The sequence below is a fragment of the Dipodomys spectabilis genome, unplaced genomic scaffold (assembly GCF_019054845.1).
Source record: "Dipodomys spectabilis isolate Male_0828 unplaced genomic scaffold, ASM1905484v1 ptg000140l, whole genome shotgun sequence".
Taxonomy (NCBI): Eukaryota; Metazoa; Chordata; class Mammalia; order Rodentia; family Heteromyidae; genus Dipodomys; species Dipodomys spectabilis.
In genome coordinates, this window is record NW_024870817.1 from 9,166,469 (window position 1) to 9,191,647 (window position 25,179).

General features: G+C 37.3%; 1 protein-coding gene across 1 annotated transcript in view; it reads right to left on the reverse strand.

Annotated features, from left to right (window-relative positions):
• Positions 1-1,514: 1,514 nt before the first annotated feature.
• Fam81b (family with sequence similarity 81 member B) overlaps positions 1,515-25,179 on the reverse strand; it is a 59,184-nt gene continuing 35,519 nt past the window's right edge. The window contains exons 6-12 of the mRNA XM_042691024.1: positions 19,537-19,780; positions 15,314-15,432; positions 10,198-10,327; positions 8,224-8,330; positions 5,719-5,854; positions 3,877-4,072; positions 1,515-1,648 (exon numbers count right to left, since the gene is read on the reverse strand). Coding sequence (XP_042546958.1) covers positions 1,515-1,648; positions 3,877-4,072; positions 5,719-5,854; positions 8,224-8,330; positions 10,198-10,327; positions 15,314-15,432; positions 19,537-19,780 — 1,066 coding nt within the window. The remainder of the gene's footprint in view (positions 1,649-3,876; positions 4,073-5,718; positions 5,855-8,223; positions 8,331-10,197; positions 10,328-15,313; positions 15,433-19,536; positions 19,781-25,179) is intronic.

Consider the following 25,179-nt stretch of genomic DNA (forward strand, 5'->3'; position numbering starts at 1 on the left):
TGGCAATTCTACCTAGGGTGAGGTGGAATCTCAAATTATTGTCTTTTCTGTGTTTTCTTGTTCTTGTCCTGTGTTCATTTTGAAAATAAAATATTGAATTCAGTATGTTTGTTTTTATTGATTGAAAGAATTTAAGATGACTTAAGGTAATAGCTTTTTAATCTTAGCATGACAAATATTGAATTTTAACCTTAAATCTTGCCATCAAAAGCTCTTCATTTGTTGAACCAATGATGCCACATATAGCTTACTAATAACAATAAATGTAGATTTTTCACACAGTTAAAAATGGGAGGTTATCCGGTAGACACTAGCTACTCAGAAGGCTGAAATCTGATGATCACAGTTGAAAGCCAGACTGAGCAGGAAAGTCTGTGAAACTTATCTTCAGTTAGCCACCAAAAAAGCCAGAAGTGGAGCTATGGATCAAGTAATAAAAGCTCTAGCTTTGAGCACAAAAAACTCAGGGAAAGCTTCCAGGCTCTTTCCCTCCAAGGGACAGCTAACAGACACATGCGCATGAGCCAACTCATGCATGTGTGTGCACACACACATGCACACACACAATTATAGAAGTTGACATTGGATATCCATAACACTTAGAAGATAAATCTGTTCTTTATTAGGAGAGAAGTTGTTAATTTCCTGTAAGCCAAAGAAGATACCTAAATTTGAAGCAAGGGTCACTATGACTAGAATTATTACTTAATCCAGCACATGCTACAAATGATTTGTTTCTATATCTCATTATTTTACTTCTTATATTAATAATTCTATTATTACTATTCTATTATTACTATTACTATTGCACATATTTTAACTTATAGGAAATTAATGTTATTAAAGTGTTTCTGAATTTAGCACTTAGATAAAATTTAAGGGGTACTTTTTGACAGAAGCTATTGAACTCTCTTTGCATGGGTGATTCTGATACATACTGAATACAATTGAAATATACTTTAAATATGCATAAGTTGTTTACATTGAGATACCAATAACAGGTTATAGAAGAAGATCCCTGAGTCAGATGTTACAAAGAGTACATTACTCCATTTATTTTGAACTAGAAGTTACTAGTTAGAAATGGAGACATTTCTCTTGGAAAACAAAATTTTTGGTAATAATAAACTCCTGTTGGTAATAAGTGCTAACCATATGGTGGTTATTATTTCAATATGGTCAGTAGTCTGTACATCGCCACAATTCCTACCTTGTTTAAATCTGGCCTTACGTGTTCATCTGTGTACCTACTTTAAGTTGCCCTTTAATTGTGGTAAAAATGTAAAAAGGAATGTATATGAAGGATTCTCTTAGTTTTTCCACTAATAAGTTGAAGACATCATAAAACTTCCGGCTTTATTGTTTTTCTGTGGTACATTCATCTCCTTAAAAGGTGATAAGAAATACAGAGACTTTAGAAGCATTGAACATCCGAAGGTTGTAACTTCCTTTTTCACAGCGTTTCCCAACAAACCTCTCCACTAGCTGGGGAGAAATAAGATGATTGGAAAGTTTTACACTTCATGGAGTTCCACTATCTTGCGCTGTAATTTCTTTAGATCTTTCTGTACTTTATATTTTTCTAAGTCCATTTTTGTTTTCTGTATTTTTTGGAGGGAGTTGATTGAGTCATGAACTGATTTAAATCCTAAGAGAGGAAAAGAAAACAGATTTACTTAATATACTAGAACATTTTTTTTCTTTTCAAATTTGCTAATTAGCAGTCCTACCACAATCAGTCATCATTTAATTCAAAGCACATTAAATTCCATTAAGACTAATCAAAAAATTGTACAAACTCTATTTCTTGTATGTCATTAAGATACATGAGTCATGTGTTTTAACTTATATTTGGCTTCTGTGAAATTTCTTTTCACTCCCTACTCCCTAGTAGATTGAATAATACAGCAATTTAAAATATGTAATATTAACTTTAAACAAAGTTCTTTTCTGTATGCTTTGACAAATACTTATGTGATTTTTAAAAAAAGAAGTTCCTGTTACTTGTTGAAGGTAGTCTACAGATGAGGATTTTCCTTTTCTCTTTTTAAAAATAATCTTTTTTATTATTTTTTATTGTGAATATACTGTACAGAGGGGTTACAATTACATGGGCAAGATAATGAGTACATTTCTTATCAAGCATTGTAGCCTCCTCCTTTGTTTCCCCTTCCCATCCCTTCCCATTCTCCCCCCACCCCCCTACCCAATCCTCCTCCCCCCCCCCAAAGTTGTAAAGTTTGTTTTCGACATAAGGACTTGTACATCTCATTGTTGCAATGGGTCCACCTGTATCCCTATTTAAACAAGTTGTTTTTTCCCTTCCCTTCTATAAATTATACCGACATCAAATACAGTGAAAGCAGGGGAGGGACATACAAAGCAACAAAGAAATAATCTTATAAATGTGTTAGAAACAATCACATGAAAGAAAAAAAAACATTTGAATACATATCTTAGGATTCATTTCCCTAATATCAACTTATCTGACCTTTTCTGCTTGTCTCAGACATATACTAGTTATTACAAATAAGGGAAACCAGACTACACTAAAGCTACCAGCACGACTATGTTTATTGCAGCATTATTACCATAGCTAAGATATGGAACCAACCCAGATGCCCCTCAGTAGATGAATGGGTTAAAAATTATCTTTTAGCAGTTGCCATTTAACATAGCAGTTTATGAATAAAAAATAAAATGATCAATACCACCCCTTTCTCTGAAAGTAGCCTGTACTAATGAATGGCTACTGCCTGCCCCTCTTATCACTTATTTGACTTTGTGACTACGGCCCCAAAAGATTTCAAGCTCCTTAAGTATAGCCTAGTTCTTATTCCCAAAGATCTTTTATGTATTTGCTTCCCCATCTATTTATATTAAAGACTTAAAAATCCACATTTTAAATTTAGAGTCCTTTGCTAGAACTCCCACTTAGTGAAATGCAGAAACACAGTGTCAGTTTCCCTTTAGCTCATTCTGAGGTTAGACTGGGGAATGAGAAAAATTAAGCCTCTGAAAGTTCAGCAGAAAACAGGGCCATTGATTCAGTTTGGTACACTATTCCTGGACACATAACTCATTCTTGACTTGGTGGTGTTCTAGGCAACAATCTAGATACATGCCAGAAACATTTCTAGAGTGAGGCAGTGATGTTTTCCCCAAGGCACCACCTAGCGTACATCTTTACGGGACCAACACTTTTTGGAATTAATCATGAATTTTTCTGTTACCCAGAGAACAGAAAATAGATTGAGGTGCTGCCCTCTAATAAAGGGTCCCTTGTGATTTCTGGTAATTCTTTGGAATTGTGACTGGAGGCAGATGGCCGCTCTGTAGCACCTTATCCCATGTCTGACAAATTAGATGAGCATTTCAGATTAATCCTCTGTGATGCTAGCTCAGCTTGACACTGTTGCCCTTAGCCTCTTAAGCAGAAAAGCAGTAATACCCTGTACTCGGCTAATTCATTTCTCTTCCTCACTTCTAAAGGTCAAGTTTCCATCTGACATCTGTCTAGGCTTATTATCAACCATTCAATTTTGAGAGGGGCATTTGATTTAGGCTCCTAATTTTATAGTATATCCTGAAGGTAGGACCCAGTGATATTTAAGGAATTCTCCATCAAACAATTCTGGGATTCAATAATCTTAGATAGTGAAACCAAAACTCACTGCAGTGCCAGGCTTGTGACATTAACAAGTGTGAATGAAGAAAGTTGACTAATTTCTTTACCTTCCAATGATATGCTGACCGGTATGATGTTAGGGTAGTGAGCTTAAATGTATAACATCACTAGCATAGGATTGATACTTAAACCAGAAAATTCTGAGAATTGAACAGGAAAAGACAGCTGTTACATTTGAATATGCTCACCTGACTGATACTCATTTTGAATTTTCTCTAATTCATTCCAGATCTGCTTTTCCATTTGTTCCATCTTTTTGGACAGTCTATTTTCTAAATATTTTGTTTTGCTTAGGTCTGTTTTCTGTTTCTGTGAGTTAATAAAATTCTCTAATTTGCTTGAAAGTTGTATTATCTTTTCATCAACTTTGTTTTCGGTCTTTTCCTAGAAAAGAAATCATAAAGTATATCTCTCCAGAAGAGAGAGTTTTACTTTAGCTTGAAAGAAAAGGTGTTGGTTTTTAAAATCATATTTATGTTTCCATATAGAGTATGAAAATTCCAAACAAGATCCCTTGTACCTAAAAAGGTGTTCACGAAGGTATTAAGCTAATCTGTTTATTGAACCTTTTTCAGTGGTCATTTCTACAACTCTACATTTTAGGGAAGAATAGAGAAGAGAGGGGTGTGATCTTACTGAAATTCTTGAGGATTTGGGGTTGTAGCCTAGTTTTTAGAAGAGTATAGTAAAGGAAGATGTTTTAGGTGATGCTTGGAACGTGAGTACCTATGTGCTAGATATTCTTAGTCCTTGGAATTTCACATCTGCATGTGGACTCATTTCATCTAGAATATTGCCTTCTCTTCATTACAATTACCTCATATCCGCTCTCAGAAATTCTGATTTATTTATGATGGAAGTCAGGCATTCATACAGCTTAATAGCTTTCCAGGGCACTGGGGGCGGCAGAATCATTCTTTGGCCAATTAGCTTCTTCTCTCCTCACTTCCCCATAGAGAGTTTAGGAAGAGGAACTGAGCATAACTTCTCTTTGGCCCCAATAATGGTGTGTTCAACCTCCCTCTCCTTTGAAGGAGGCTTTTGCAGAGTGATTACAAGATTACCTAGTGCTGCTTACAATGGTGGAGGAATTCAGGGGTGAACTATTAGCAGGTCCACATGACAGCTGCCTATCTGAGTGCATGAATTTTGAGAACCTTATCAGTGATAAAGTTACGAGGTTTATCTCTTGACTCTACCTCACTCAGTTATTCGAAAACTCAGGTAGATGCGGAAGACATTATTTACTAAGCTGTCTAAAGCTCCTTTAATGAAGGTCTCACCTATAATATGAATTGAATCACCTATAATATGGTGAGTAGCCACTGATCACCACAATGGCCCTGTGCTGCCTTCTCCACTAAGCCCAGTATAAAGGAGTCTGAGTTATTCGAATAGACAATTTGGAAGCCATAACTTGGCAGCCTTACCGCAAAGCCCAGGCTCTCTTCACATAGTCTGATAATGCTTTTAAAAAACTTTTGACTTGGAAGTGGCACTGTGGCTCAAGTGGTAGAGCACTGGCCTTGAGCTGAAGAGCTCAGGGACGTCACCCAGGCCCCGAGTTCAAGCCTCACGACCAGCCCAAAACAAACAAATGACTTTTGACTTGTCTTTTGGCAGATTTCCAGAGAGGTTAAGTGACTTGTCAGAGTAGCAGTTTCCAAACTTTGCTATGCTTGAGCATTAACCATAGAACTTGTTCAGAAACAACAGATTCCCAACAAACTCCCAGGGAGTTTACCACCTGTTAGATCTCTCATGAGAATCTGTACTTTAATAATAATTATTTTTTAAAAAAACCGTCTTCAGGAACATTTTGGTACACATCTGAAAAATTCAGGCTCACATAGTTGGGAAATAGCAAACAGTGCTAGAAGGTGGACCACAAGGCTTCTACTGTGGTGCTTGAAATGTAGCAAGTTAGGGACAGTGTGGTGAGTGTTTTCCAAGGTGACCTTTCAGATGCTTCCTGTGGCTGGATCACACAGTGACCATGTAGCTATTGTTTGTGGATAAGAGCTCCTTACCAGTTTCTCCTGCAGGACCTTCAGACATTCAGTTATGTAGCATAGGTGGTCTTTTCTGTATTTGATAAACTGGTCTTCTGTCCATTTTTGATTGTTTGCCACTTCTTCATACACATTATTTGAAAGTGAATTAAATCTAAAGAAAAACGTCTTCTGTTTTAATCAGTAAATTTAAAGATCAACCAAAACTTTAAGATTGAGAAGTAAGATCAGTACGATGAGGCACCATGTGCCTTGCCAAATACTTAGGGAGTGAGGATGTAGGAGGTGAAGGGTAAAGTAAATTTATTTAGTCCCCCCTCCCCTTAGCTTGAATTATATCACTGTGACCAAACTTCTGCATAGTCTAAATATGTACACAGAGTGACAGATATACCACCGTCTTGCAGCTAACCACACAAAAAGTTGTTATCCATATAGAAATCCTCTCAGGGCTGAGGTTTCAATGTAGAATAAATACTGATAAGTCATCAAAAAATGGGGGACTTTGAGGTAGGAGCCAGCCAACATACTTTCTCTGTCAAGGGTAGATTGCAAATATTTTAGGCTTTAAGGCCTGAAAGCCTTTGTTACAACTATTCAATCCAGCCTCTATAATAAAAGACCATATGAACAAAGCACATAAACTAATGAGCATGGTTCTATTCCAGTCAAATTTTATATACACTAAAACTTCAATTTCAGATAATACTTATATGTTATAGAATATAATTCTTAAGTATTTAATAATAGTATAGTTCATGAAAAATTATTCAAAAGTGTAAAACTTATTCTCAGCTCTGGGAGAGCTTAGCTAAAAGTGGAGATCTGCTAAGCCCTACTTTTACAAGCTCCTCTAAGAAGCAGGAAGAAGAGCTGTTTAGAGAGGACCTGTGTTTTCCAATAGAGGAGAAAAATGCCACAAGGACCATGAAGGAACCTAGGAATGCAATGTGTAAGGCTTTAGGGTGGTTATTGCAAGTGAAATCTTTCTTTCTCCTCTCCCCTCTCTCTTTCTCTCTCTTTTTCTTTCTTTTTCACTTTTTCTCTCTATCTTTCTTGTCTGTTGTGGGGCTTGAAATCTGGACCTGGACGCTGGGCACTGTCACTGAGCTCTTCAGCTCATGGTGAGCACCCTACCACTTGAGCCACAGCACCACTTCCAGTTTTCTGGTGGTTAATTGGAGATAAGAATCTCACAGGGACTTTCCTGCCCAGGCTGGCTTTGATCCGTGATCCTCAGATCTCAGCATCCTGAATAGTTAGGATTATAGGCGCATGCCACCAGTGCCCAGCTTGCAAGTGAAATCTTCAATAGAGTTTTCATGCGACCAATAGAGTTTTATGAGTAGATTTTTTTTTAGGGGGAGGGGAATTGTGAACAAACTGATGTTGAGTTACTTATGTGGAACAAAAAGCCAAATAGTAGACTTGCAGGAAGGAAGTTTTCAGATCAGGTGATCATCATAATTGTACTAAATGCCAAAGAATGAAGAATTTTAAAAAATGGGAGTGGATATCATTTCAGAGATGGAAAGATTGAAACAAGTACCAGCAACTAAAAAAGTCACCGTATGAAGAAAGATATTTTCTGTTTAGTCAAGACATCTACTTCTTCAAATTTTTGTGTTGACTAGTGCTTTCATCAAATTTTAGAACATAATATTTTCTATTTTAATGCATCCTAAATAAGGTGTAGGTAATGATACATGCTGTCCTTTAATTGATACCTTCAGATCTTAGAGGTATTCATGTATAATGGTGCATTTGGTAATCAATGTCACTTCTCAATAAATAATAAAATAGAGACAAGGAAAATGGAGAAAGAAGAATATTATCCGAATACTGATAATATCAAAGCATTAATCCCAAGTGATACAGAACACAGGAGAAAGAATAGGGAGCAAGAACAGTAAGGCAGGGTTATCCAAGTGACTAGATATTTCCTTTGTGCTATACCTTTGGGATACTGTATGCATTTAAACAAGGAAGAGAGATTTAGTGGAAAAAAGGAGGGGGGGGAAGGACCAATAATTTGAATGTTTGTTTCAGGTCACATTTTTATTATTTTCTCCATTGAGTAGGGAAGGTATCAATTTAATATGGGATCAAGACTAGGTATAAAAGGATAATACAAAGCAAAAATAGTAGAAAGATCTGAGAAGAAATTTTAAAGGAAAAGCTTGTAGATCAAAATTTTTTAAAAATATGCTTGCTAATCTTGAGGAATCAGTTTGTGTTCACTAGTGATTTACATTGAGACATATTAATACAAAATGGACAACAAGGCAAAATACTCTGTGGGAAGGGTCAAAATGAGTATATCTGTGAATTGCATATAGGAGTATGATAGGAGAATGAAAAAAATTAATATTCATATTCTTTCATATTACTTTAGTGTATAATATTGTCTGCATTGATTTGGTATTTTATTTCTTGGCCAGGTTCAAATTCCCGGAATGGGTTTTTATTCTGTGACAAGGCTTTCACTAGTCAAACATAATTAAAAATCTTCCATTTACTTACTTGAATTCCAAAAGGTTCATTTCATGGCGATAATCTCCCTGGACTGCCTTTAAATTTGAGATTTGCTGAGAAGCGGATGTCTCTATTTTTCCTAAGATCTGGGTCACCTAATGAAAGTACAAGACAATACCTTAGTGTGTAAGCAAAACCACCAGCACTTGTATATGTTATACTTTATTCCTAAAGGAGTCAGGAAACAGACAAACTTTGAGCACACTTAAAATTTAAAAATGATTTTTTTGTATGACTATGATTCAAAATTATAGTCAGAGTATTTGGAAAAGAGTATTAGGACGTGTTCCATTTTGCTGTCTACAATGCTCTTTTAGGTAATAGGCTAACAATGCTTTAACAAAAGCATACTATCGCCATCAGTTTGCTTAGTAATTCTACTCATTTCTTTCCTTTTCAGTTAAGCTATTCTATCTTATCATTACTATGTCTTCAGTGGCATTAGGTGAATAATTGCAAAAGCTCAGTAAATACTAAATGAATAAATGTTCAAATGCACAACTAGTCTCTTGAGGAACACACAAATAATTTAGCAGGTTTTGGTTTCAGCAATTTCCCCCAGGCCCTGAGCGTCTTTGTGCTCAAGGCTAGCATTCTACCACTTGAACCGCAGCACCACTTCTGGCTTTTTCTGAGTAGTTTATTGGAGATAAGAGTCTTACAGACTTTCTTGCCCAGGCTAGCTTCAAACCATAATCCTCAGATCTCAGACTCCTGAATAGCTAGTATTACAGACATAAGCCACCAGCATCCAGTGTTCCAAATAGTATTCTGACATGACCACAATTAAGTCACATGTAACATCACTTAGGAGCATATAGAGATAGGAAGCAAACAAATTCCAGTCCTTGAGTTTATGAGTATTGTGCCTTTTGCATTGCCAAAAGCAGTGAGAAAATTCCTTTTAGGAACAAGATTGGATTTTAAAAATGAGCAACGAATTGCCACATGTATTTGAATCTAAATTAATTACTGACAACCATGAAACATGATTGGCTTTAGCCAAGCAGAATTCAACTCTTCACAGTCAATCCTATGGCATAAAGAAACCTTTTAAGAGTTCTCTTAGCAAAGAAAGGGATGAATATGAAAGGGGTTGAATGAATAAATATTGAGTATATAATTCTTACTACTATTGAAGATATGCTTACACTTTTTCTTTAGAGACTTCTACCTCAGCAGATCTCTAATTCTTTTATGACATTCGATTCTTAAGGGGCAAATGTTAGAGAATAAATCAACATAGTAATTATAGTTTATTTAGGAAATGGGAATATTGCACATTAAAAGGATACATACAAATCTATGATCAGGTCATTTAGTACCACTGGAGATACATATATGTATAAAACTTTATATATGAGAGATCATATATATATATATATATATACATAATAGATCATATATATGTGTCTATATATAGTCAAGGCACCAGCATATGTCATACAGAGAAAGTCAAGGCACAAGCAAAAAGCAGTGTCCAATAAAGAGATGGTTATTAAAACCTAGGAACTAAAAGACTTTTATAGTCTTTGTAAGTGACATGACCATTGAAGGTTTTAAATAAGTATGTAAATATTCAACTTCCATTAAATTAGCATAAGAGCTTCCATGTACAATTTCTTTGCTTGTAATCCCTGGCTCCACAGTGTTTGAGGGGAAGCCAGATGATAAGGATAATAAGAAAGGGCAGCAAAATGGCCATCAAGCAGTCTGGCCATCAAGCAGTCCATGCTTACAATGGGTGGTAGCTATGCTAGAACATAGAAAGTACCTATTAAATATTACTGATGGAACCTCCTCTATTCATGGTGCATATAATTGAACTATCATTTTAAATCATTTGGAAGAAAAGACTTATTTTAGAAAAGTTCTTTAAAAAAATTACCACCTAGCTGGCCCTTTGGAGAAGCTATAATGGTATGACTTTCGGCTAGAACTCACAGTGTGAGAGTTAGTTACCTTCATATCCAAGTTCTTGGAAATAGTTTCTATGTTAGCCATGAGCTCTTGAACTGCTTTTTCAATTTGCCGGTACTCATGCTTGATGAAGTGAATGTCTCCAGAAAGTTTTATGATGCTTGCATCACATCTAGTCCCAACATGGAAATTTGTGAGATCAACAGGTTCACAATATTTTAATACTATAATAAAATCATTTCATGGGAAAAGTTCTAAAGTTCTTTGAATATTATATTGATAGATGGAGGAGGATGTACCATAACCATTATTTTTATCTTTTCTTCCTGATGAGAGAGAAGCTAGGCTAGATATATTGACCTACACTGGATTTGTATACATGAGGAATTTAGGATGAGTTAGGAGAAACTGTGCATTTTCAATGTAGTAAATCAGTCATAAAAGTTTTAACAGATTTTGATGTTTGGGGGATATACCCTGCTGCTTAGGATTAGATAAGTAGCATTTGGCTTTTGATGTAAAACAACAACAACAACAACCTGCCTATGAGATGAGGCTGAGAAATGAACTTTTTCCTTTAATATTACAGAACAAAGGGGCATTAAATATGAAGTTTTGTCTGAGCATTCCCCTGAAAGGGGACCAATAACTGGCCAGGGAGAGGGAGCTGTGGGGAGAAAAAGATGGGAGTCAATATAATCAAGAATAAGAATAATGCCACATAGAACCCCCCCCCCCCATGACCCAGCAATACCACTTTTGGGCATTTACACAAATGATCACAAACAAAGCTAAACTAAAGCTACCAGCACAACTATGTTAATCACAGCATTATTTGTCATAGCTAAGATATGGAACCAACCCAGATGCCCCTCAGTAGATGAATGGATCAAGAAAATGTGGTATATATACACAATGGAATTCTATGCCTCCATCACAAAGAATGGCATTCCTCCATTTGTTAGGAAATGGAAAGGCTTGGAAAAAACTATATTAAGTGAAGTAAACCAGGCCCCCCAAAAATAGGTCCCATGCAACCTATGTTATTTGCAATAGTTATTTGCAATAACTAGTATAAGACAAGGACAAGCAGAAAAGATCAAAAGCTATGTACATATGACCATATAAGATGATGTTAAGTGAAATGAACCCCAAGATAGGGACACAACTTGTTTTTTTCTTTCTTGCTATTGTTTTCAATGTATCTAAAATGTACTATGTGATTTTTTTGTTTCTCTTGAATGTTCTTCCCCCATGGTATAACCCATTTTCACTGTATTTGATGTCGGTGCCCTGCATCTTATATATACATTTTTCTAATTTGGGGAGAGAAATAACAAAATGCTGAAACATGGATACAGGTTGACCCATTGTAACAATGAGATGTACAAGACACTATGTAGAAAACAAACTTTACAACTTGGGGTGGGGGAGTTGGGGAGGTGGGAAGGAAGGAATAGTAGGGGAAAAACAAAGGAAGAGGTAATAATGCTCAATAGGAAATGTACTCATTTCCTTACTCATGTAACTGTAACCCCTCTGTACACTATTTTTACAATAAAAAACATTAAAACATGAATGTAAATGTAGTCAAGCACATGTCATGGCTGAGAGCCATGTTATATAGACACAGAAACCATTATTGCTAGTGCCACACCACTATTATTGGTTGTTTGGAATGGCTTTAAATGTGTCCATATATGGACCCACCTCCCCAAATGAGAATATAAATATACATACTTGCTCCTTCAGCACTTTAGTGTGTGTGTGTGTGTGTGTGTGTGTGTGTGTGTGTGTGTGTGTTTGTGTGTGACAACTCTGGGGCTTGAACTCAAGGACTAGGCACTGTTCCTGAGCTTCTTTTGCTCAAGGCTAGTGAGCCACAGCCACAACCAAAGCCATAGCTCCACTTCTGACTTTTTTGGTAGTTCAGTGAAAATAAGAGTCTCACAGACTTTCCTGCCTGGGCTGGCTTTGAACTTCAGTTCCTAGATCTCAGCCTCCTGAGTAGTTAGGGTTATAGGCATGAGCTACCAGCACCCAGCTATATTTTTCTATTTTTAAATGGCAAATTTTATGGCATTTGTATAATGTTCTGTAACTAAAAAGCTTGCAGTTTCTGAGTTTTCATTCTATACTTAAATCCTGTGTTTTATATATATATATATATATATATATATATATATATATATATTTTTTTTTTTTAACTATGATTTTTTGAGCTACTTGTGTTGCTTTATTTCTTGGTTGTTGAGATTTCTCGTTCAGGTTTTCAAAGGAAGGGCTCAGTAATGTTAGAACTTTCAAGTTGTTAAGAATGCTGTGTGTTCTCTTATGCTTTAAGAGTGATGATCCTTCAGTACATGATAGGTGTCACTCCATTCTTTTCTGGCTATAAGTTTGGCTTTATGAAGTCTTCTAAGGCATTTTCCATGTACGTTTGCTTTCTAAGTTCAAAGATTCCTGTGCATCTCTTGTCCTTACAGGATGATGATGACAGTGATGTTGATAATGATGATGATGATGATGATTGATGTTATTTCGGTGGAATTGGGGTGTGTTCTTAGGGCAAGGTATTCCCCCTACTCTAGTAAAAGAGCAAAAGTTAAGGTATCCATAATATCATTATGCTTTGTCAAAGGACATGGTTTTCCTTTTTTTGACAATTTTTTATTGTAAAGATACTGTACAGAGAATTTACAAGTTATATGAGTAAGGTAATGAGTACATTTTTTTTTTTTTTGAGTCGGTCATGGGGCTTGAACTCCGGGCTTGGGCGCTGTCCCTCAGCTCTTCAAAGTTCAAGGCTCTACCACTTGAGCCACAGTGCCACTTCCGGTTTTCTAGTGGTTTATTGGAGATAAAAGTCTCATGGACTTTCCTGCCCAGGCTGGCTTTGAACCGTGATCCTCAGCTTCCTGAGTAGCTAGGATTGCAGGTGTGAGCCACCGGCACCCGGCTATGAGTACATTTCTTATTGAGCATTGTTACTCCTCCCTTTGTTTTTCTCCTACTCTCCCTAGATTGTGCCAACACAATCGATTTGCATTTTGAGGTGCACCTTATTTCATTTTAAATACTTGCCTTTAAACTGCCACTAGAGTGGGAAGTAAGTTATAAGTAAATTACTAAATATTGAGCCTAATATATATAAAGCAATAAAGTGTTTGTTAGGAATTATGTTAAAATAATCAACTTAATTTCACATGTTCCAAACAGCTAATTGGAATTCAAATCACTAGATCCGGAAGCCAGTAATCAATATGTCTTCGCTTGCCCCTGAATCATTCTTCTAGCAAAAACATAGAAAATAAACAGGAGAGGAAGATGAATTTAGTTTGGTAGCTATTAGCCAGATTCTCAGATTATCCAAGAGATTTTGGAAATTTTCCATAAAAGAAAGATATTTCCAGGAAAAGTAAGATCTGGTCCCCAAATGACTGCTTGACTGAACATCAATGTAAGAAAGAAATAAGAACTGACCAAGTGTGCTGGCATGCGTTTCTACCTGGTAAATTTTATTATATTTTTGTTGAGTTGAATGGAAAAAAAGCCTTAGGAAAGGATTTTGTGATTTAAATATGTCTTCTTCAAAATTCAAATGTTGCTGATAGGATGAAGAGGCGAGGTGTTTGTTTAGGAGATTACTATGCTGTGAGAATCCTCCAAGATGAATGGGATGAAGGCTCTTAGAGCAATGTGTTCAGAGATCATTGTGTCCCTGGCCATTCAGTCTCCTGTTTTCCAGAGGACTCAGTGCTTCTCCTGTATGGAAGATGGAACCCCTGCCAGACAACTAGGCCTGATAACTTCTTGATCTTGGACTTTCCAGCCTCTAAAAGCTGCAAGAAGGTGAGTTTCTGTTCTTATAAATTACTCTGTCTAAAGGATTCTGTTGTAGACACATAAACAGACTTAAGACAGAGAGATTTGACTTGATGTTTCTCATTTACTTCTCTCTTGGTCATTTATACTTGGGAGGGTCAATAACAAGGTGGTAGAGATTTCCTAGGAGAGATAAAAGAGTTCTAGAGAAGGAAGGTGGGCATGGTAGGCTGTCCTATCATTGTAATGTCTACAGCCTCTTTTCACCTGAATTGCATGCTATTAAATCTTTCATACAAAAGATGTTGTTCAAAACAACCTATTTGGCAGAACATCCCTTTTGTTAGACTCATGTGCAATCATTACATATTTTAAGTGTTTTACTCATTGAAATTTAACACAGGTGGGGATTTTATCTGTGCCAAGATGTTGGCATTTGAGTGGTTGAAGGCTACAATAGCAGACTCTGGTAACTCTGAAAGTAGACAGCCAGGACACAACATGGGATGGGTCTTTTTTTCAAAGGGTGTTGCAGGTGGCATGAGCCTTTCAAAGTTTTCTGAAACATGTTCTCAACCACAGCACAGCACTTAAACTTATTTAAAATTGACATAATTGTTTTCAACAATATGGATTGGGGAACCAGAGTTCAGAGCAAACAAGAACTAATAGCCAGTATTTTTTTTTTTTGGTCTGGTTGTGGAGCCTGAACTCTGGGCCTGGGCACTGTCCCTCAGCTCTTCAGCTCAAGGCTAGCGCTCTACTACTTGAGCCACAGCACCACTTCCGGCTTGTTTCTTTTTTGCTTATGTGGTGCTGAGGAATCGAACCCAGGGCCTCATGTATGCAAGGCAAGTGCTCTACCACTGAGCCACCTTCCCAGCCCACCAGCATTTTTTGATCTACTTCTTTTTTTTATTGTGAAAATACCACGCAGAGGAGTTACAATTACATGATAACGAGTACATTTCTTATCAAGCATTGTTGCCTCCTCTTTGTTTCCCCTTCCCATCCCTTCCCATATTCCCCCCTTCCCCAACCTGATCCTCCCTTCACCTCCCACCAAAGTTGTAAAGTTCGTTTTCGACATAACGACTTGTACATCTCATTGTTGCAATGGGTCCACCTGTATCCCTAGTTAAACGATTTGTTTTTTCCCTTCCCCTCCACAAATTATACCAACATCAAATACAGTGAAAGCATGGGTTATACCGTGGGGGAGGGACATACAAAGCAACATAGAAATCATCTTATAAATATGTTAGAAACAATTGCATGAAAGGAAAAACAAAAAAACATTTGAGACCTTATCTTGGGGTTCATTTCGCCTTACCTGGTTACTCTTCCCCGAAGGTCTCCGACTCCTTGAAGGTGTTTGATGTTAAGATCTTGCATTGCAAGATTAGTTCCTGTGGCTGCCTGATCTCTAATTCTTATTTGGTCTTCCAAGATCTGTAGTGTTGAGTTAAGATAGCCATTAATTTCCTAGTACACATGATAAACAAACAAACAAATATCATTTAAAGCAGGCAAATGTATTTGAGGTTGCACATGCATGCAGTTAGGCTAATGGGGTAGATGAGCAGGACAGGACTATTCAGAGGTAATTAATCTCTGCTTTGCTTATGGAAAAGTGTTTTGAAATTGTAGTTTTTAATGTAAGAATCTTAATTAAGAAGTAGGCTGCAGTTAAAAAAGTTTTCTTTTATTCCTTTTAAGGACTAAGTTAGTCCTTAACTTGTATTCAAATCTGCCTTATTGACCAATTTGCGAATAAGTTGGTAAGTTTAGGTTCTTTTAAAATATTTGAATAGTACTCATTTCTCTGTAAAGAGCGTCCTGATTTATTGCTTCAATTCTTACTAAAGGTAGCTATATATGTGTATGTCTGTTTATATCTATCTCTCTCTATATTTATCTAACTTATCTAATTTATCATCCGTCTGTCTGTCTCTCTCCTATCCCTAGCTTCACCTTTGGAGTAAGTATGGAGTCAAATCCAGGGCTTTGTACATGCTAACTTAGTTCTCTATTATTGAGTTACATCTCTAGTGTGGAGATCTTTATTTTGGAATTTAATTCCCACACAAACAATCTAATTCTCATTTTACCTATAGCTATCAAACTTAACAGGACTGCAAATATTTTGAGGCTTTCTAGTTCTTGAAAAATATTTTCTTTTCTCAGAGCTAATCTAAATAATCAGTTATTGTAGGAAAAGAAACTCTGGAAACTGTTTTCCCTATTAATACTAGGAATCATTTTGGGGTCTAATTAATGTTTTGAAATGTGTGATGTATGTGAATAGATTTTTGACAAATATGGTCAATTATGTAACAGCAGCCCAGATCAAAGAATATTATTTTTTTTATTCAGAGAACATTTTCTTTCTTTTTAAGAATTTTATTGTAAAGGTGATGGACAGAGGGGTTACAGTGGAGAGGAAAGAAGGATGGCCAAAAGATACATGAAGAAATGCTCAACCTCCCTAGCCATAAAAGAAATGCAAATCAAAACAACATTGAGATACCACCTCACCCCAGTTAGAATGGCTAAAATCAAGAACTCTAATAACAGATGCTGGAGGGGATGTGGCCAGAAGGGAACCTTACTGCATTGTTGGTGGGAGTGTAAACTTGTTCAACCACTTTGGAAAGTAGTATGGAGGTTCCTCAAAAGACTCCACATAGAGTTCCCCTATGATCCAGCAATCCCACTTTTGGGCATTTACTCAAATGTTCACAAACAAGACCATACTAAAGCTACCAGCACAACTATGTTTATTGCAGCACTATTTACTATAGCTAAGATATGGAACCAACCCAGATGCCCCTCAGTAGATGAATGGATCAAGAAAATGTGGTATATATACACAATGGAATTCTATGCCTCCATCAGAAAGAATAGCATTCCTCCATTTGTTAGGAAATGGAAAGGCTTGGAAAAAATTCTATTAAGTGAAGTAAGCCAGGCCCAAAGAAATATAGGTCCCATGGTTTCCCTTATTTGCAATATCTAGTATATGTCTGAGTCAAGCGGAAAAGGTCTGGTAAGGTGATGTTAGGGAAATGAACCCTAAGATATGTATTCAAATGTTTTTTTTTCTTTCATGTGATTGTTTCTAACACATTTATAAGGTTATTTCTTTGTTGCTTTGTATGTCCCTCCCCCACAGTATAACCCCTGCTTTCACTGTATTTGATGTCGGTATAATTTGTGGAGGGGAAGGGGAAAAACAAATCGTTGAACTAGGGATACAGGTGGACCCATTGCAACAATGAGATATACAAGTCGTTATGTCGAAAATGAACTTTACAACTTTGGTGGGGGGGGGCGGGGAAGGGAAGGGAAGGGGGAGTGGGGAGGATTGGGTGGGGGGGGAGGATGGGAAGGGATGGGAAGGGGAAACAAAGGAGGAGGCTACAATGCTTGATAAGAAATGTACTCATTATCTTGCCCATGTAATTGTAAGCCCTCTGTACAGTATTTTCACAATAAAAAAAAGCTGGAGTGTACAGAAATCAAAACAGTGATAACAGGGAATAAGCCAGACCAGATACCCTGAAAATATTACAGGAAGGGATAGGGGAAACACTAGGGCTCCTTGGCACAGGTCAAGAATTCCTAAGCAAAGATTCAGAAATACAACCAATCAATGAAAGACTGGTTAAATGAGATTGCATTAACCTGCAGAGTTTCTGCATGGCAAAGAACATAGCTAGCAAGGTAAATAGCATGATTGAGAAAAGATCTCTACTAGCTATATATCAGACAATAGCCTCATATCTAAAGTACATTCTTTAGAAATATATGTTTTGGCAGTTCTGAGATTTGAAATTAGGCCTGGGTCTTGCTAAACGAGGATTATACCATGAGCCAACACTCCCAACTCTTGTGTTTTAGTTGTTTTTCAGATGGAGTCTCTCATTTTGCCCAGGGCTTGCCTCCAATGGAAATCCTCCTGTCTCTGCCTCCCATACAGCTATGATTACAGACATGTGTCACCGCCCATCTTAGAAACATTTTATTAAGAATGTTGTTCCTTTAAAACTATTAAGAGAGGTCTCTCGTAAGGTCTTTGGCCCTGGTTTTTTTTTTTTTTTAATTTATCGATTGTGGGGCTTGAACTCTAGGCTTGGGCGCTGTCCCTATGCTCTTCAGCTTAAGGCGAGCACTCTACTGCTTGAGCCACAGTGCCACTTCTGGTTTTCTAGTGGTTTATTGGAGATAAGAGTCTCATGGACTTTCCTGCCCAGGCTGGCTTTGAACCATGATCCTCAGATCTCAGCCTCCTGAGTAGCTAGGATTACAGGTACTAAATGATGACTTGATTTTCTTGAAAGGACAGTAGTATGCCTCTTGACTTCTTCATGTAACTTATTGCTTATAAACTTTCAATGGGATTAACTTATTAATATGTGATGACACCTATAAGAGACTTAAATTTTTTTCCATAAAATACTTAAAATTTTTTCTAAGTATTTTTAACTTCTGACATTTTCTCAATTATATGCTTATACTTGTAATCCTAGCTAGTCAAGAAGCTGAAACCTGAGCGTTACAGTTTGTAGCCAGTCCGGGAAGGAAAGTCTATGAGACTTATCTCCAGTTAACCACTAAAAAGTCAGAACTGAGACTATGGCTGAAGTGTTAGAGTGCTAGCCTTGAACAAAAACAAGCTTAGAGACAGAGCCCAGGCCCTGAGTTTAAGCCTTGGGACCGGCAAAAAAGAAAAAAAATAAAACAACAATCAAAAAACCTTTGAAAGAAAAACTTATTTATCTTGATTTAGCTTAAGATTTTCCCTTTTTGATCAGGAACTTTATTTTCCTTTTGAAATTTTTACTTATTTACTCAGGAAAATTTTACAGACATTCTTGGTGTCTATTAAGGCATTTAACAGCAAGCCATACTAAGGTTCAGCATGCTTGGAATTACATTTTAGAAAGGTAAAATGTATTTTAGAAAGAGCACACAAATAATAGACAAACAATCATGGTAGAAATGATAAATGCTATGAATAAAAGTTTGAGAGGCTTAAGTTAAGTGAGGAAGGGATTTAAAGGAAGTGCAGGAAGTCTTTCATAGTAGGTCATATCTGAGCAGGAACGTGGAGGAGAGAAAGAGTGTTTCATACAAATGTTTATGGGAAGATCATCTAGTGTGAATGAATAGTAAGGAACAGAATAACGGGAGGCCAGTATATCCAGGTGAGGGAGGTGAGTGAGAGCGATGTCAAATTGTGATGCTGAAAATCTTTGAAATTATTGTACTAATAGAAACTTGAAGACCTAGACTAACAAGAACCTCAACACATGCCTGACATAATGTTATATAGTTATCTTGGCTGGCATGAAAAATACATTTTTTAATGGCAGTTTCTTTTACCTTTTGGCTTAAGCAAGCAGCCAAATAACAGCTATTTCACACTGGGAAAGCTCAGTTGTATTCATTGAACTTAAACAATAGGAGCATATTGTTAAAATGGAAAAGTAATGTGGGTGGTTGATAGTTTTTGTCAAACAATAATGCCAATATATGAAAACCAAGAGCTACCTCAATGTTCTGGCTGAGTTTTTTGACGATGCTGGTGATGGTTTGGATGTGGCTTTCTAGTAACTTCCTGGCAAGAGATTCTTCTTTTCGAAAGCCATGGGTCCCCTGGAGACAAGCAGAAATGTCCTCCTTGATGCGGAAGGCTTGTTCAAGGAGGAAGGCGATGGTACGCTCCTGATTATTCAGTCGGTCTTCCAGCTGAGTTGTCTGGGTGTTCTGAATGTCAGGTAGAAAAGAAGGACCCCTGGTCAGGAGAATAAAACAGAAGGGTATTACAAGAAGGAGCCAGAACCTGTCACCTCACTACTACACCTGTGTTTTCTCTATGCAAATATTTTTCAAAAACTTTCATGGTTAGAAAGTTGGTTTATGTCTCATCTAAAAAGCGGATTTATGCCTTGATCTAGTATCATGCATTCTTTTCATGTTTTCCAAGCAGAAATATACAATGATGGCAAAATTTAAAGCCAAATTTATGGTTGGGAGATAGTGAGAGATCCTGAAAGAAACCTTCCGTTATGCCTTTATACACCCTTCTCTTTTTTTGGGGGGGGTCCGGTCGTGGGGCCTGAACTCTGGGCCTGGGGGCTGTCCCTCAACTCTTCAGCTCAAGGCTAGCACTCTACCACTTGAGCCACAGCACCACTTCCAGCTTTTTTCTTTTTGCTTATGTGGTGCTGAGGAATCGAACCCAGGGCCTCATGCATGCAAGGCAAGCACTCTATCCCTGAGCCACCTTCCCAGCCCCTTTATACACCCTTCTATAGAAAATTATAATAGAAGTCAATTGTAGTGGCTGGGAAGGTGCTCAGGAGTAGAGTGCTTGCTTTGCATAGATGGAGCTCTGGGTTTGATTCCTCAGCACCACATAAGCAGAAAAAGCTGGAAGTGGTGCTGTGGCTCAGGTGGTAGAGCAGTAGCCTTGACCTGAAAAGCTGAGGGACAGCACTCAGGCCCAGAGTTCAGGCCTCATGACTTACCAAAAAAAAATTGTAGAAAAAAAAAATCTCATGATACACGCCCCCCCCCCCCCACACACAAATGACTGTGCTAGAGAGTTTTCCAAAGGGTATGACTTAGAATAATAGTAACACTGATCACTAAAAAAGATTTCATATCTTAGCTGCTCTGGAGGCTAAGACCTGAAGGGTATGATTAGAAGCCAGCCTAGGCAGAAAAAGACTCCTCTCCAATTATCTTCCCCAAAAGTCATAAGTAGAGATGTGGCTCAAGTGGTAAAGCAATAACATTGATACAAAAGCTCGGAGGCAGTACCCACACCACCCTGAGTTCAAGATCCAGGACAATACATATACACAAAAAAAAGAATTTCATAGTCAAATAAATTTGGTAAACATTTCATTTGGTGCCTCTCTCTTGGTGACTTACACTGGATATTATATTAATGTCTAACAGTAATATGGTAATCTTATAGACAGTAAAAATAGTTTAAGGTCTGGTCCCTGGTCACTCAAAACCCATAGCTGAAGTACTTGATTACATTTTGTGGGCATTGATTTCTAACCTATTACCAGGCAAATAGTCCCTTAGATCAATATAACAAGTACACTTTGCTTTGAATTTCTGTATAGTGCTATTATAATTCTTGGGGGAACTTTATGTTCAAAGTCCAAGTATTTTGGTTTTTGTCCTTTCTGTCTTACCTGTTCAACACACTGAGCTTCTGCATGAGCTTTCATTTGAAAACAAAGTTATGTTTCATTGTTGAACATCATTTAGTTCCCTTTTTACTGGTAATTATTAGCAATGAATATTGCTCTCTTGCATCAAGCATCACTGTCAAATTTTTTTAAAGTATTGTTTTCTTCCTTATTGGCCATTTTCCTCTGTTGATAACTCTACAACCAAAGTTCCTTGGGCAGTACAAAAAGCTAATCTTAGCCAGGCAATTCATTATGATTACCCCAGTGGTGGATGAGTATGGGAAAAGGCAGGGCTTCACCTGCCTAGGGAGAATTAACAGAAGCTGTGGGGGGAGCCCAGGAGAAGTGCTTGTGCTATGCAATTAAAGCAGCGATGGTGACAAGTTACTGTGTTTTAATTTAGAACTTCACTGCTTTGACTTCCTAAAACACCTCCCACAAGAAATGTAACGCAAGTTTTTTATATGATATGCAATTTTTAGTAGCCACTTTTTGAAAAGTTTTTTTTTAAAAAAAACTTTTAAAACCCTTTTAAATTGAATTTCATTAATTTTATTTTATGACAATAATATATTTTAATGTTATTATGTAATGTACATGAAAGTGAACTCTCTTGATGTTATATTTCACTTTATTAGTATTCTAAATATTTGAAATAGACAGTGTATTTTACACTCGTAATGCACATCATTTTGGACTAGACACATGATAAATCTTAGTGGCTACACATGTTTATCACCAAGCATCAAAAGCATCATCACCATGTCCAAAAGCTACTTGTGCCTGTTACAAATAATGATAGCCAATGGTCTTTAAGTACTTAGTACAAGACAGACATTCTGGCTAATACTTTATGTGGCTAATTTGTTAATTTTTTATAGTAGGACTATGATGGAGGTATTATGATCACCCTCATTTAAAGATGAAAAAACTCAGGCTTAGGGGGATTAACTTGTCTAAGGTCTCCTAGCTTACAAGGGTGAGGCCAGTATTCAAACTGAAGCAGTTTAATTCAGGTTTATGTTATACACATAGAAGAGGATCCTTTAAAAAGTGCTTATTTAAATTTTATCCACTATTATAACAAGCCAAGTTGGCTTGTTATATCTACATAACTATTTACATAACAAGCCAAGTTGGCTTGTTGTATTTACATAAACATAATATCTGATCATTCTTGGCTGTCTACTATTTACTATTAGCTGGAGAAAATGACAACTGAAAGACAGAAGTTAACAAGAGTCAGAAGATCAATATAAAATAGTGAATTAGAAAAGGAAAAGACAAAGACGAGGCCAGTTAATGTTAGAGAAAGAGTAATATGTAAAATCCTGGTAACTTCATTGGCATTACTGTTTTTTCTCTTCCCTTCACACATAAACATAAAACTTCTTGAAGAAGCAAACTTCCTTCAATAGTGTGATTTCTAAGAAATTTTTGGTGCTTTGCATTATTTTTAATTTGCCCATCTCCCTGATAGCCTGGTTCCTGGCCTGCCTCTCTCTCTCTCTCTCTCTCTCTCTCTCTCTCTCTCTCTCTCTCTCTCTCTCTCTCTCTCTCCTTATTGTTGATTATGGGGCTTAAACTCTGGGCTTGGACACTGTCCCTCAGCTCTTCAACTCAAGGCTAGCGCTCTATCACTTGAGCCATAGTGCCACTTCCAGCTTTTTTTTTTTTTTTTTCTGTTTATGTGGTGCTGAGGAATCGAATCCAGGGCCTCATGCATGGGAGGCAAGCACTCTACCTCTGAACCACCTTCCCAGCCCTCCTGGACTCTCTTGATCTCTCTCCCATACTCCGAGTGTTGGGGAAAGCTAGTTTCTGTGGAGAGGGAAGAAACTGGGCAACAGCAGAAGAGCTGTGGCATCAGCTATCCTAGGATAGAACTACAGCTTTCTGCGTTCTCCCAGATCCCAGATGATACTTTAACCTTCACTGGATGAAATGCTCTGAGCCACTTTATGTATTTATTTATTTTCAGGTTTTGTAACATACATTTTATTGTAAAAATACTGTATAGAGGGGTTACAGTTACATGAGTAGGGTAATGAGTACATTTCCTATCAAGCATTGTTACCTCCTCCTCTGTTTTTCCCCTACCCTTCCTTCCTTCCACCTCCACAATTACACTCCCCCTCTCCCCCTCTCTCCCCTCCCCACCTAAATTGTAGTTTATTTTTCAACATAGTGTCTTGTACATCTCATTGTTACAATGGGTCAACCTGTATCCCTATTTAAGCATTTTGTTTTTTCCCTTCCTCTCCACAAATACAGTGAAAACAGGGGTTATACCGTGGGAGAGGAACATACAAAGAAACAAGAAAAAAAAAAACACATGGTACATTATAAATACGTTAGGAACAATAGCAAGAAAGAAAAAACCACTTGTGTCCCTATCTTGGAACTCATTTCACTTAACATCATATCTACTCATATGTACGTAGCTTTTGACCTTTTCTGGTTGTCCCAAACATATACTAGTTATTGCAAATAAGGGTAACCATAGGACCTATGTTTCTTTGGGCCTGGCTTACTTCACTTAATATAATTTTTTCCAAGTCTTTCCATTTCCTAGCAAATGGGGCGATGCCATTCTTTCTGATGGAGGCATAGAATTCCATTGTGTATATATACTATAGGGGTATCTGGGTTGGTTCCATATCTTAGCTATGGTAAATAATGCTGCAATAAACATAGTCGTGCTGGTAGCTTTAGTATGGTCTTGTTTGTGATCATTTGGGTAAATGCCCAAAAGTGGGATTGTGGGTCATAGGGGAGCTCTATGTAGAGTCTTTTGAGGAACCTCCATACTGCTTTCCAAAGTGGTTGAACAAGTTTACACTCCCACCAACAATGCAGTAAGGTTCCCTTCTGTCCACATCCCCTCCAACATCTGTTGTTATTAGAGTTCTTGATTATAGCCATTCTAACTGGGTCTCAATGTTGTTTTGATTTGCATTTCTTTTATGGCTAGAGATGTTGAGCATTTCTTCATATGTCTATTGGCTATTCTTCAGAGAAGTTTCTCTTCAGAGACATTTCTCTTTAAGTCTTCAACACACTTGTTTATCAGGCAGTTGTTTCTTTGAGGATTTGTTGTTGGGGGATTTAATTTTTTGAGTTCCAAGTATATTTTAGATATGAGACCCTGGTCTGTTGTATGGCTAGTGAAGATCTTCTCCCAATCCATGGGCTTTCTATTGATCTTGCTAGCTATGTCCTTTGCCATGCAGAAGCTCTGAAGCTTCATGCAATCCTATTTGTCCAACCTTTCTTTGATTTGTTGTGATTGTGGGTCTCTATTGAGAAAATTTCAGCCTGTGCCTAGGAGATGTAGGGTTTCTCCTATTTCTTCTTGTAATGTTTTCAGAGTGTCTGCTTTGACTCTGAGGTCTTTGATCCATTTGGAGTTGATTCTGGTGCAGGTGATATATAAGGATCTAACTTTAGTTTTCTACATGTATTTAACCAATTTTGCCAGCACCGTTTACTAAAGAGGCTATCTTTCTTCCATTGTGTTGCTTTAGCTCCCTTATCAAAGATTAGGTGGCTCTAGGTCTGTGGGTTCATTTCTGGGTTTTCAATTCTATTCCATTGGTCTGAGCCACTTTAAGTAAGCCACTTTAAGGTTCTTTTGTTTGTTTGTTTTTGTTGTTGTTGTTGCTCATGGGGCTTGAACTCTGGGCTTGGGTGCTGTCCCTCAGCTCTTCAGCTCAAGGTGAGCACTCTACTTACTACTCAAGCCACAGAGCTACTTCCATTTTTGTTTTGTTTTGTTTTTTTCTTTTCTAGTGATTTGAGATAAGAGTCTCATGGAGTTTCCTGCCTGGGCTTGCTTTGAACCTCGATCCTCAGATCTCAGCCTCCTGAGTAGCTGGGATTACAGGTGTGAGCATCCAGCAACTTTAAGGTTCTTGAGCCACAGAAACTTTGAGATAAATGTTTGTTTTTATAGCACTGAGTTTTTGGATACTTTGCT